Raw genomic sequence first — 14,079 nt, 5'->3', positions numbered from 1 at the left:
GAAACGAATCGGTGGCTGGAGTGTGCGGATCCATTGCGGATGATGAGGAAACAGCTTGTTTCGATATGTTGCCTGAAGATGCCGCCAATGGGGACGATATTACAGTGGCTAGCTCGATTGGATCGCTAGGTTACTGAGATACAAAAGATGAACAATGACCTGGATTATACAATCGGGAGCCGTGAAGTTATGGATATAAGCTTACTCTATCATCAGCAAACCGGAAAACGCGTTGATCATGATGAGACTTATTCGGAAGAGTTGCGTGTTGAGCGTCCTGCTGACAAACCGGAAGCGAAACGCACACGTACAGACCTTTGCGAATATTACGAACGACGTCGGCCTGCGTACCTGAATGACTATGTCGTGAATGCAATCCAGAGTACATCTCGGATCAAGGATTCGAGTGGTCAGTATATCAAAGCTAGCACTGTGAAGATTCCTCGAAAAAGGTGCGAAGCCAGACGATCTAAATTTGCAGGCTTATGGGGGCTAGCAGAAGGTGATGAGATAACCGCGTTGAGAGCGAAGGGTGTCATTGTGGAGATACCAAGTTTGGAAGTTCCCGAAGGCGCCAAGATGCTTACTACTGGATGGGTCTATACCCTTAAATCAGATCACGAGGGGTATGTAATTGGCTTCACGGCGAGAATTGTGGCATTCGGTAACTACCAGCGACCAGGGATTCACTTTTGTGAGACCCTTTCGCCGGTGGCTCGTATGTCGCCGTTTCGCTTGCTTGTGGCTCTGGCTGCGGCATTGTATTTGCAGTTGTACGGTGGGGATATCAGCACCGCATATCTGAATGCGCTGCTAAGGATACGACAATATCTAAGATCAATCGACGGCTTTCCATGTGCAGTTGACGGACAGGTCTACATGGTAGCTAAGGCATTGTATGAACTACGGCAATTGGGTCGAGAGTGGAACTCTGAATTGAACAAATGGCTACTTGAGCGTTACTTTTAACGATCAATGACCGATCCATGTCTGTATTATTGCTTTAATGATAGCACCGTCATGCTGATCCTAGTCTACGTGGATGACATCATGGTGGCTACGAACGATGAGGAGGTCAAGGAGAGATTGTTCGAGGACCTGGATATGGTTTATGGCAACAAACATCAAGGTCTGTTGACTCAAAACTTTGAGCTACCTCAATTGGGCATTGAGGTAGCTCAAAGCTCAAAGAGCATCACGATTGGACAGAGCAAGTATGCACGTGAGGTATTGGAGATATTCGGATATGATCAGGCCCACGCAGTTGGGAACCCGATGGAGACTACCGTGAAGTTGTCATCGCTCAGTGAGAACAAAGAGTCCGACACCAGTTTCGAATATCGAAAGGCCGTGGGGATGCTAATGTACCTTGCTACTGGTACACGACCGGATTTGGCTTTTGCAGTAGGACGGTTAAGTCGATTTGTGGCCAAACCGTCAACCAAGCACGTCGGGTCACTAAAACGTGTTTTGAGATATCTTGCTGGAACGGTAAGCGCTATGATATTACGTACAATCGTGCGGATAAAGTACCTGATGCTATAGTCTTTGAAGGCTATTGTGATAGTGACTGGGCTAACGACCCAGAGTCGCGAAAGAGTACAACGGGATTCGTGTTCTCGCTTGATGGAGGTGCGATCTCCTGGATGTCGCGACGTCAGTCTATCGTGGCACCCTCAATAGCGGAGGCCGAGTATGTTGCAGCTTGTGAGGCAGCTATGGAAGCTACAGCTGCGAGTAGCATACTGCAAAAAGTAGTTCCACAATGCAAACATGATCTGAAGCTCGGGATTGACAATCAGGCTGCCCATATCTTGGCGACCAATCCAACTTACAGTCGCAGAACAAGACATATCGAACTTCGATGGCTTTACATTCGAGAACAAGCTCAAAAGGGAATCATTGAGCCGCATAAGGTCAGAGGCGACAAGAACCCCGCAGACGCATTCACAAAGCCGTTGGACAAGAATCGCTTGCGCATTCTGCTGGAGCTCATTGGTATTTGTCAAGCCTGATGAAGGATATCACTTTTACGAAGTACAAGTTACTGAGCAGGATGTGCTTCGTGGGAGGCGTGTTGGAATGAATATTGGCGAAGCACCATGAGTGCAGATGTAATCCATTGGTCGATTACAGCCGTTGGTGAAGTTGAAGATCAACGGACTATGGGACTCTGCGTATAAGTATAAGCGCAGCAGTGCGTCGGAGCATAATGAAGTCAAGTGAAGTGGGTGTCAGCTTGAGAAGTTGTTCAAGCTCGCTTGAGAAGAATGTTGGAGCTTCGAGGCAAACACCGCCAATGAGTTTTTAATCTTACTTTCCATTTTCTCTTCTAAGTGTGTGGTCGTGGTCATACGAACTAAAGTGCATATCCAAATAGGACTCATAACTACAGAGAAGAACGAAGAAAGGGCCACAATCGGTTTGGCTCCTATGAAATCGAAATTCTCTCGAGCTACCGAAGGAACGAAGTTGAATGTTGGTTGGCCATGAAAGTACACCTGCTGACGTAGTCGCGAACTTAAAGCTGAATAGAGGCGTGGATGCGGCTCTTGCCAGTCTAAAGCTGCAGGTATTGATCAGCTACGTGGAAATGTCCAGCACAAAGTACCCAGAGAAGAAAGTGTCAGTGGTTGGGGTGCTCACGACAAAGTATGGCGAGGGTGCTGTTGTCAAATGTCTCGTGAACGCGAAGGAGGCCACCAGGTTCACGTGTATTGCAACGAAGCTACAGGCTAATCAGCTACACGATTGGCTAAAGAACAATAAGACCGTCAAAGATGTTTTCACGTTACTGAAGATAGGTGAAGTTAATGTTCATTGGTTTGCGTCAAGTGGGAAGCTAGAAGCTCTGGACGATTATATAGAGCAATTCAATATCATAAATCCACAGCACAAAACTTATTTGTTCAGCGCTGGGACGTCCCAGAGTCGAAGCGAAGAAAGTCTTTCGGTATATTGAAAAACAACCGACCACAGTCTGCTAACTGGTGCCGCCTCAAATTTTTAATTCCACTCCAAAAGTATGCAATTTTTGGGTATACTAATGGAATGGTATACCGTATATTATTTGGAAGAACCCGTTACATGAAATATAGGGCCACATCAAATTAAAAATTGAAACTAAAGAGCAAAAAATGAAATTGAAGCAAGCGGTACCCTTTTTACTCTTTTTATCGGGCTACATGTAACTGTACGTGGGCGTCAAATTATGTTGCCAATACTATAGTAAACCTCTCGTTCTGTCAAACGCTACACAGGTCCAGTAATCTGTTTTAATGGAGTACCGCCTGTAAGGTTACGTCGAGGCAGTGTTAACCGCAGCTGAGTACCTCGATACAGTCAGCGTTCCGTTTCCGACGAAAGGCTCGGTGCCGGCCTGAACGTTGATCAAGTACTGTTCGGGCGCAATCGTGTTGTTGGATGGAAGCTCGTCGAAAAACTGCTTGAAGTCAGTCGAGAAACTATTCGTGGTATTAGCGGCGACATAGGAGAATACCGTCATGTTACCGTTCTTGCCGTGATACAAACTGAAATCCACGCCACCCACGTTCACCTCCTTGACCGGTCTACCAGTGTTTGAAAGGGGACCAGCCCCACCGATGGCCTGAAGCCATACCATGACCTCATACTCTGCGTTTCCACCAAGACTTGATGTCGTGAACATGTCAAAGGCGACGTTGGCAACCAATTTTTTCTTCTTAGTCAAAGAGGAACTCGATAGTCGAGGAAATCGATGTGACGTTTGCGATTGGAACGTGGTCGAGCTTCAGAGCCGCGTTAGCAAACGACTTGACCTGCCACGCAGTTCCGTTCCAGCTAAAACTCGTGTGCCAAGAGATAGTTGAGCCGTCGACACTATCAAGGCCCGTGCACTGGTGGCCGTTGGGATCGTCAAAAGCGCCCCATAGATTGTAGTATAGGACGTAGTCGGCGGTCTCTGTCTTGTTTTTCTCGCCGCAGAATTCCGTCTCGGCGGAAGCGGTGGCGATTGCAATGGTGGTGAGGGCAGCAGAGAGTTTCATCTAGGCAAGTTGAGGAATGATGCAAGAGTCACCAGTGATCTCCGATAGAGGGCGTTTCGGGCTCTGACTGGGACTTTGCCCGTTTCCAAGTGAAAGTTAATGTTTGATTCCCATATGAGTAATCAGCGTCGAACATGGTAATCAGTATAAATAGAATGTGCATGTATTTTACTATATACTTAAGTATGCAGTTATATTTTACAGACTTCAAACAAGGATAGGGCTTGGAAAGGCTTGCGCCATCAAGAGATCGGTCGCGGAACAACAATGGAAACAACAACTGTCGAGAATTTATTTAAGAATCCCATCTTCGAATGAATCACTCAAGCCAGCGAAATTCCTGTGGTATCGAAGAGTTTGACCATTACCATCCAACTTTAGCAGTAAAATTGCCTACAATCGTTAGTTAGCTAGTTGTACTGGATTCATTGCCTTTTAGTCGTGTGGATTGCCGCTTGATATTTGGATACAGTCAACGTGCCATTTCCGATGAGAATCTCTGCGCCACCCTGCACGTGCGTCAGATAGTGAGCCGGGTTGATCCTGTACTTCTTCGGAAGCCCGTCATAGAACTTCTTGAGGTCGGCCGAAAAACTTGTTATCATCTTGTCGGGAACATACGAGAATACGGTCATGTTCCCGTTCATGCCTTGATACAGGGTGAAGTCGAAATTGCCAATGGTTGCCGTCTTGATCGGTTTGCCCGACGTCGACAGAGGTAAAGCACCACCCAGGGCTGCCGTCCACACCATGACTTCGTTCTCGACCTCTCCATCGATGGCCGCCTTGGTAAAAAGGTCGAACGCGACGTTAGCGATGGTGTTTTCGCTGTGCTGAAACTCGTACTCGATGGTCGCGGGAACCGACTTGACGCGTAAAAGCTGCACTGGGTGGAACTTGAGTGCCGCGTTAGCGAACGACTTTACTTGGTACGGGGTCCCGGCCCAGCTGTAGCTCATATGCCAAATAATAGTCGAATCAACGACTCTATCGAGACCCGTGCACTGACTACTATTGGGGTCGTCGAATGCTCCCCACAGGTTGCTGTACAGAATATATTCATCGGTCTCCGTGGAGTTCCACTCGCCACAGAGCTCTTGGTCGGCAAATACCGTCGCTGCGGCAAGTCCAGCGGCGACAGTGACGATTTTAGTAAGCATTTTTAGTGTGGGCCGAGGAGCAGACAGAAAAATTTAGAAGTGGTCCGATCTGTTGTGGGGCATCCCACCGGTTGCGCGTAAACTTAATTCATTGTAAGGTAACGCGCCAGTTTGACCACCCGGGCCATTATAAATAACCAGTATCATTTATTTCTAATCGGGGGCAGAGTAAAACATCAAGGAATATTGGCATATAACATGAAAAATCTGCTACTATTACAGTATGGTTGGCTGATTTTGCCTGTTACCAGCTTTGAATCCCCATTTTCCTCATAAGCTCAGCGAGTCGAAATCCGCAGCGCGCCTAGACGACCACCACACCCGCATGCATCACCAAGTTCGCGCCCCCTGTACGCTCGTGCACGCCCATGCTCTTCGGTAGCGGCAGCGCTAACGCCACGAACAACTACACCGCCAATTTTGCGGAGAGAGCGTTGGGGTCGTGCTTTTTCTAGGATATTCTAGTTAGATAGAGGCGCGGCTACGACGTAGCCGACTATGGTTCTATGCAAGCGTGAGCTAGCGGCTGGCGTCTAGCACCACAAACAACTAAGACTATGTTGAGATGATATGGTGTCAACAGGCAACATTGAGCGACTCGCTTTAGGAAGGTTGTTCTCCACATCAGGGTGAAACCTTGCCGACTACGGTTCTATGCAAGCGTGAGCTAGCGGCTGGCGTCTAGCACCACAAACAACTAAGACTATGTTGAGATGAGATGGTTTCAACAGGCAACATTGCCATCAGGAGGTGAAACCTTGCAAATTGCTAGGTCTCTTTACCCTTCTAAGACGATATTCTGCATTTTACAGAGATATCGTTATAACAGAAGGAGTCCAGTCCTCCGTATATGTATTTGTAAAAGTGGGGTTTGGTCAACTTATCGCTTTGGATTAAGAAGAGAAGGGAAGATTGACGGGCATTATTCGACCGCCATAGAAAATACAATATAAATGACCCAGAGGCTTGAAATTCTAAATCAATGGCACCACTTCCCCCTCGTTGCCACTCATTTTTTAGTTTCTGCAAGACGAGATGAACGGACCCGGCGAAAGACCCTTCAAGGCGCTGTGGCGCGAGTTGGTCAAGGAAAGATGGAAGCCGAGAAATCCCTCGGGTCATAGCAGCCACCACTCTTACGTCAAACCAGGCGTGTCTTGCGGACTACGCGCAGACAAGAATGGCGTCGGCTATTTTGTCGGTATGCTTTACAGTATTGATGAACAGATACATTACCTTTTGCTAACAGAATATTGCATTACAGGCGAGGAGAGTCTGATGAAGTATGCGCGCCAAGCCGGTCTGTTTCATCTTCCAGTGGAAGTTGGCATCCCGAGACTGAGCTCTGTTCAGAGGCCGCCGATGGGGAAGCAAGTGGCTTACGTAGGCAAGTACCAGCTCCCTCGCTGGGCTTGGTGCTGTCTTCGACCTCTTCCTCTCGCGAAAAGACGTCTGAGGTGCAGGATGGAGCGCTACCGTCCGCTCAAGATAAGCCGGTTCCCGACTATACAGAACACGTCGTTAGCGATTAAGTCTATATTCCGGATGATAAAGAATACTCCGACACTGCAAAATCCGAGGTGTATACCAAGCCTGATGAAAGGTCTGACACATTGGATGACTTTGACGGCGAAGAATTCTTAGCCGCTTTCCGGTCAGAGGCCCTATTTGAACCTACCGCGTCGGACAATATCAATAGCCAATTTTGGACGAGTATAACCTCGAAGATGACGAAAGTGCATTTGAGGAACAAGGAAATGACTTCGGTGATTACGAGAGTGACATTGAATCAGATCCCCAATTTAAAGATGAGAGCGTTCTTTTCGAGCAGGACGACGATGAGATGCGCGTATTGGGTAATTCACGCTGGGATATCTACGATGAAGCCCATGGCGTAAAGTCTGTTTTAAACAGAATTTACTAATAATGTACAGTCTAACTCTGTACCGTACTCACTGTAGGTGATGTGAAGCTGGATGTAGCTGAATTGTACGGTGGTTCATGTGGGCCGACTCGATCAGCAGCTGTGTATGCTGAATCGCCAATTGAAATTTTATTTTATTTTCTTTCAAAGAAGCGGCGGATGAAAATCGCGGAGGAGACAGAGGCGTATCGTTTTGAGTGCATCCCTGGGATTGCTCATAATCAACGAGAACGGGAGTTAGAAGGACCCGCAGAATTATGTCGTCGACCTTGCTGACATGGTTCGGAAGCTTGAAAAACGAAGGCCGTCAAAGTTCACGAGGTTATTCATGTTATCGGTCTGCTGGTGGCTCGCACACTTTGTGGACACAAAGACGGGTTGAGCGGTCATTGGTCATCGCGGAAAGATTGAGCCGTTCCTCGTCAAACATTTGGTCTGTAGATGAAGCATGACATTCAAGACGATCACGCGTTTTCTTCACTTTACCAGCAATAACAGTCAAACCGGTTTGATTGACAAAGCTTGGAAAGTTCGACCCATTCTGCAGACAATCGAGAAGACATTCCGCCGCGGATTCCGGCTGGGTCCACGAGTACGCTTTGATGAAGATACCATTCCGAATTGCAGCCAGTACAATCCGATGTCCGTCTACAATAAGGACAAGCCGTCCATGTACGGCACAAAGTGCTATATGACTTGCTGCGCCGAAACCAGGTACTGTTCACGGTACGCTGTTGTGCTGTATTCGACAAATCCATTGTGGCCAATTAGCTGGTAATCCGTATCAAGTCACGACCGAAAAGCATGGCTCGATGAACCTACCGTATTGCACATGCAAGACCCTATCCAGCTCTAGTAGTTCTAGCTTGGATGGATTCGAAGGAAGCCCAAACAAACAAAAACACCGCTCTCATTTTACTGGAAATGGGCTTTGTTTTTCTATTTAATTAAATACTTACTTTCGGACGAAAGTATTGTTAAACTAAGTGAAACGAAACTTTATCTCATACACGTGCGCTAACGTCTACAGTGGGCTTAAAGTAGGCCCATTACACGAAAAATGCATCGCTTTGTTCGCCTGATGCGGCACTTCCACCCAAGCGTCATCTCTGTGTATATGCCCGAATGGTTTCCTCAAGCATTGACGTCTACAGCCTGCTGGTCCCAAATTTTGGCGTATTCCCTTTGTCCACAAGCATCATGAAGAAAATTATGCCAAAACATGTGATTTAATCATGCAGTGTAAATAGTTTGTTCGACTCGGTACGTTTCTTCAAGTCCGATATATACATCGCTTTGTTCGTCTGATGCATCACTTCCACCCAGTAGTATACTACAATATATGCAAAAAAACTGGAAGTTGCAGAGTGCTAGAACAGGTGACGGAACTACACTTTGTCGCTACACTACACGATACAGTAATGACAATCACACGCCCCTCAGGATCCGCAACTCGTCTGGGTGTGCGTTGATGTGAATCGACACTGATGCGGTATACAATGGTTGTCTGTGTCCTCTTCCCTGTGTATGACGGCTTGAAAAACCACTTAGTCGTACTTTATAACCTCGTTGGTATCAGATGTTCGGGGAATGCGCCCTTCTACATGCATCGCCCTCCGTGGCTCGGTGATATCCCGTCTGTAGCGCCAGTGGCTGGATGTTGTATCATGGATTAGTGGTTGGGTAACCGTCCATACCATCGTGTTATCTTGTGGTATCGCGTTTGGTCTGTCGTCTGCTTTATCGTGCGCTGCCGTAATATCGTGCTCCGTGGCTCGGTGAGCTTTGGTTCTACCCTGGTAGCCTGCTGCAAGGCTCAATGATCTCACGTCTATGGTCCCCCGCGGCTTAATGCCTGGTTCGTCGACCGTGCTCCATGCACTACCGTGACGCTATGAGAGAATTTATTTCCGTGCACTCTACGCGCTCTACGTTGGCTTCGAACGTGCGCGCTATTTCGTGGCCCGTGCTTTTCAGCATGTGGAGAATCATTATATCTCTCATCCGCTTCCGTAAATAGGTGTCATTCTGTGTTTTTAATGACTGCCGTGGCTCGTGCTTTGCATAAAACTGCGCAGTCAACAAAGACTCAGTCCTTTTTCATCGTCCGTGGACTTCCTTATTTCATGTTGCTACTTCTACTCCGTCGTGTACATAGTCTGGTTTGGTGTTCTTCCACGCTTCGTGCTCTTGCTTAATCACTTGCCTACGCGCTCATTCAATGACAAACCCGGGCTCAGTGCGTTTAATGTACCCTACGTATTGTGTTCGTAAGGGTGCACATGCTCTTAGGGTCGCACACTACGCGCGCAAATACAAAGGAATATGCTATTTTGGTCGCGGCGACGGAGTGGCCTGTGTGCGTGTAGGGTGGGAGGCCACTATAGAAATAAAAATTTGTTGTATTTAGTATTAGTAGTATTTTTTATCTAACGCTAATTTAATAATTACGTGTACTACTACTACAAACGATTGCACGCAAAAATATGAAAGACATTTACTACGCAAAAAATCTTGTAAGTAAAATTATCATAAACGTACTACGAAGCTATAAACATCATATTTCTAGCAGTAAGTTCTAGAATGGCTATTCAAGACGCAATATGAGTCCCCAGGGCCCACAACTTTTATTAACCGCTTGTGTGACAATATATTACGTGTGTGCTGATCGTCGCTGCCTACTAGTTCTAGCTAACGCGTACACAGACAGCGCCCCTTGCGTGGGGTGGCGCTCCGCGGTTGATAATGGGGCAAAATCACATTTCCCCTATAGAATATAGACAGCGACGGTGAATTTCGCCAACATCTGAGTACCATCTTTCATTGTGTTGCTAAGAACGCATGTTACATCTTAATGTTTTTCACTACTAATATTAAGATACTTTCCTTCTCGTCAAAACTTTTATCGAGTAAAAAAGGTCAGTTTGGATTAACGTACTCCGAGTACCGTAAAAATCGGCCTTAGTGCGACGTTCCCATTTTTATTGATGGCACATTCTCCAGAGACAGATCTCTAAAAGACCTGCTTAGGACGGATGTCATCAAAAGGGTCCATTGAATAAAACTTGATGATTTTATATTTGACTTGACTTTGACCAAAATCGATGTCGCACTGGGGCCGATTTTTACGGTACCTAGTTGAATCTCTATTTCCGTAATCAATTTCTAGAGTCAGATCGTCGAGCTTTTGCCGCCAACCTTAAACACTTCAGTAATGCTCATGGCGTTGAAACCTCTCTCCTCCGAACTAAAGCCGTCGTGCCTTTTCAATCGTCGATCGGTCCGGGCACTTAGGAGGGGCGGTACAGGGGTTGTTTTACACATACCTCCTGGGTGGGCTCCAGGCCTTACTGTCATGTGTTACTGGTGTACGTAACCAGCTAATATTAGCAAAATCAAAATTTAAATATCGTTTAAAATCTAAAAAAATAGACAAATTGTGAAATGGCTTGGTGACCAAGCCTTGGTATCTTTTAGTGTAAACAAGTCGGTACATGTAGTCGGTTACGTGCATCCGTTTGTTGACGTGTCAGCTATTGTGCTGCAAATTACTGTATGCTATCAGCCGTACATGTCGGTACATGTAACCTGGGAGGAAATCAAGTTTACTGTTCCACTTGATTACGTTTTGATACAGTTCAAGTAGAGCTTGTGTACACTCCCCCCTCTTCGAGGTCGCTTCGTGCACAAGGTTCTCTTCATTATTAATAGAAACGCATACGTACTGGGGATACCGAAGAACGAGGGCCCAACGGATTATCACGGTACTAGTCGTCAAATTGTTGTTGTACACTAAAATAGTGCGGATAAACTATGTTTAGATTGCGTGCAACCGGGTATCGCACGAAAGTATTGATCATTCTTGGTAGGAATGCCCTATTAATATCGAGTAGTAAAAAAAATCGTTTATCAGCTAGCAAGTGGCATTCTTAAATGTTTCTGTTATCGTTCGTATTTTGCTATGAATGTCGTCAGCTGTCGAGGATTAACGCTGGGCACCTCGATACCGTTGGCTCTGCTAAAAACCGGTCTATACTGGTTTGCGACTAGTCTCATTTCACTCGTAGCAGAAGCTAAATTGCTCTCTGGAACATAAAACACCTTTGTAAGAACAGTCATGGGATCATAGTCGCTCGCGACCCACCGCTTAAACATCATCTCCTGGAATTCGAGCGCTTCTTTGGACCAGGGCATGGGAAAAAAAGTATAATAACAATATTACGGGTATTATATTTACGGAGCAACTTACTATTGATTTTTCCAAGATAAATATAATACATAACTGTACACAATAATACAATATTTTACACGCTTCCAACCATTTCCAGGAGCGCTGACAACCAACAGTTCTCTACTGCCTTGCAAATACACCTGCGCGCTTTGATTCACACACTCCCCACTTCTCAATTTTCTCTTTAGAGAACAAGCCACCACTCTTAGCCACGCTACCCACCACGCTACCCACGATGACCTCCCGTCAACTCTGCGCATTTTACTTCAGCGACCTCGGTGAAGGTCGCTTTGAGTGTAAATCCTGTGGGCTTCCTCGGAAGCAGACGCCCGGCACGGGGTACAGCAACCTCCTCAGCCACCTTAACAGCAAGCACGCTGGGTATGCTGCTGGGTTTGCAGAACTTCATGCCACGCAGACGCCAGCACTTACCACGTTTGGTTTTGTGGACGATGTGACGCGCAATATCTACCAATGGATGGTATGGGTGATCGAGAGAAATCTACCAATCACTGAAGTGGAAAACAAGGCTACGCGTGCTGTAGTTACAATGAAGCCTACGACTACCAAGACACTGAAGCGGTACATGCGTCATGTGGCTCTAGCCGTTGGAGCAATCATTGCAAAGGAGATGGGAACTTCCTTTGCTTTAATGTTCGACGGTTGGACTAGTCACTCACTTCCCTTCCTCGGCATCTACGCGATCTACGTCTACAATGGTGTGCGCCACCAGCGCCTTCTTGCGCTTTCGCCAATGGAAGACGGCCAGACAGCTGAAGCCCACCTGGATCATATATCCACCGTACTGAGCGTGTACGAGAAGAACCTGCAGATGGTGCGCTATGTTGTGGGGGACAATTGTGCAACCAATCAGAGTATGGCTACACGAATGGGCGTCCCCCTCATTGGCTGTGCAAGTCATCGATTTAACCTCGCGGTGAATCGATTTCTACAGGATTATCAGTCTCAGATAGATCTGATTCAAAACCTGATGATTCAGCTGCGTCATGTCAAAAATGCTACTGCACTGGCAAAGGCGACCAACTACAAGCCTGTTAAGGCAAACACTACGCGCTGGTCGTCTACATTCCAGATGATTGACCGATATTGCAAGATCCGTGATGCGATCCTGACGGTGGAGGCTGTTGAAGAGTTTGTGCCTCGTGGACATGCGCACCGCCGCGTTAGAGATGTATTGGACAAGCTTCGTGAGCTGGACAGTGTGTGTGAAAAAATCAAGCGGAGTCATGCACGCTTGCCGAGGTGCGCCTGTTGTTTGATGCGTGTGCTGCTAAGTATCCTGTCACGGCTAACTACTTAGCGCCAACAGCTCAGATTGTTCACTCGCCCCATTTCGAGTCTGCAATAGTGAAGTAGTGAAGCTGCAAAACGACCTACCCCTCTCCGCGGATGAATTACATGCAGTCGACAGTTTTATTTTATCTCCGTCTACCGCACAAGAGGAAGTGCCGACTGCGGCGGACTTCACGACCTCCATCCTCCGGCAAGCCAAGAAGCCGCGGCTTGCATCGCAGGCGTCTGTCGAGTATGATCCTCTCCTGCTCTGCGCTCCTCCGACAAGCAACACGTGCGAGAGACTTTTCTCTGAGTGTAAGCTTGTTTTTACATCGCTACGTTCATCTACTTTACCAGCTAATTTTGAAACGGCCATGTTTCTTCGTGCTAATCGCCGTATGTGGAACTGCTCCACCCTTCTCGGTTGCATCGAAGACTAAGTGATAGCAATATATTGTGATTATTGCAGTGATTATTATTGTGTTGCCAGGTATTGTAGTCTTTATTACGGATGTGATTCACGCAAAATAACACTGGGTATTGTATTTCCCATGCCCTGCTTTAGACGCAGTTGGAGCATTCGCCACAGCTTTCGAAACCACGACTGCAAATTTGTCTTCACCTCCGAAACCGTCCCGTAACGTCTTAAACAAGTCTGTTTTGTGCTGCGAGCTCTTAGCATTGAGCAGTTTGATATATTCGTCCAGCGTTTCCAACTTTGGACTTATCGCAAACGCGACATCGTCATCAACTATCTTAAGTAACGTGAAAACATCTTTGGCAGGCTTTTCGCCATTCAGCCACCCGCGCAACTGCTCCGTCTGCAGCTTAGTAGCAATATCCTTGGATAGGGCGAACCGCTTCGCAGTCACAAGCTCTTTGGCAACTGCAACCTCCCCATATTTTGCCGTGAGCATTCCGAGCACCGACATCTTCTTTTCTGGGTATTTTGTGTTGACAATGTCCACGTATTTGCTAAAAGTATACAATTTCTTATCGGAAAGGGCGTTTCCCACAGCTTCAGATACGCAAAAACATCATCAGCAGTTTTCTTCTGAAATAACAGCCAAAACCACAACACTCCAGACACGCCAACATCGCTTAAGCTATCAGCGATCTTATCCAAACCGATAATTGCCCTCTCTCCTTCCCCCACTTCAGCCGTTGTAGATGTCCTCAGCCGCTCTATTGAGTCTATCGCCACAGAGAACGACAGACACGAAAGGAAAATTGCTGCAATTAACATTGCATTCCAGTGTCGCATGGTTGGTTAGCTTGTGTTTCAACTTCGATGTTAGTCCACTGTGGCTTAAGATGGTAAATTGCAGACTGGATACCAACCGGAAAAGATGCATGTACTGTACACATAGATGGGTGCATAGCAGTACCAGTAGTAGCTTCAAAGAGAGCTGTTTACAATGCAAAAGATTATGTGGACCCCGC

At 46.8% G+C, this 14,079-nt stretch overlaps 2 protein-coding genes across 2 annotated transcripts; both read right to left on the bottom strand.

The window, feature by feature from the left end:
* Window positions 1-3,298: 3,298 nt before the first annotated feature.
* On the bottom strand, window positions 3,299-4,025 carry PITG_14060 (glycoside hydrolase, putative; the record flags this gene model as incomplete). Its single annotated transcript, XM_002899150.1, has 2 exons — window positions 3,299-3,697; window positions 3,744-4,025. The coding sequence occupies 2 exons, from the start codon at window positions 4,023-4,025 to the stop codon at window positions 3,299-3,301; spliced, it is 681 nt and encodes a 226-aa protein (XP_002899196.1).
* A 9,479-nt stretch (window positions 4,026-13,504) lies between these two features.
* On the bottom strand, window positions 13,505-13,900 carry PITG_14059 (uncharacterized protein; the record flags this gene model as incomplete). The annotated part of the gene is made up of 1 exon (XM_002899149.1): window positions 13,505-13,900. The coding sequence occupies one exon, from the start codon at window positions 13,898-13,900 to the stop codon at window positions 13,505-13,507; it is 396 nt and encodes a 131-aa protein (XP_002899195.1).
* Window positions 13,901-14,079: the final 179 nt, after the last annotated feature.

The sequence above is a fragment of the Phytophthora infestans genome, genomic scaffold (genome assembly GCF_000142945.1).
Source record: "Phytophthora infestans T30-4 supercont1.32 genomic scaffold, whole genome shotgun sequence".
Classification (NCBI taxonomy): domain Eukaryota; phylum Oomycota; class Peronosporomycetes; order Peronosporales; family Peronosporaceae; genus Phytophthora; species Phytophthora infestans.
This window is presented reverse-complemented; position numbering and strand designations above follow the sequence as displayed.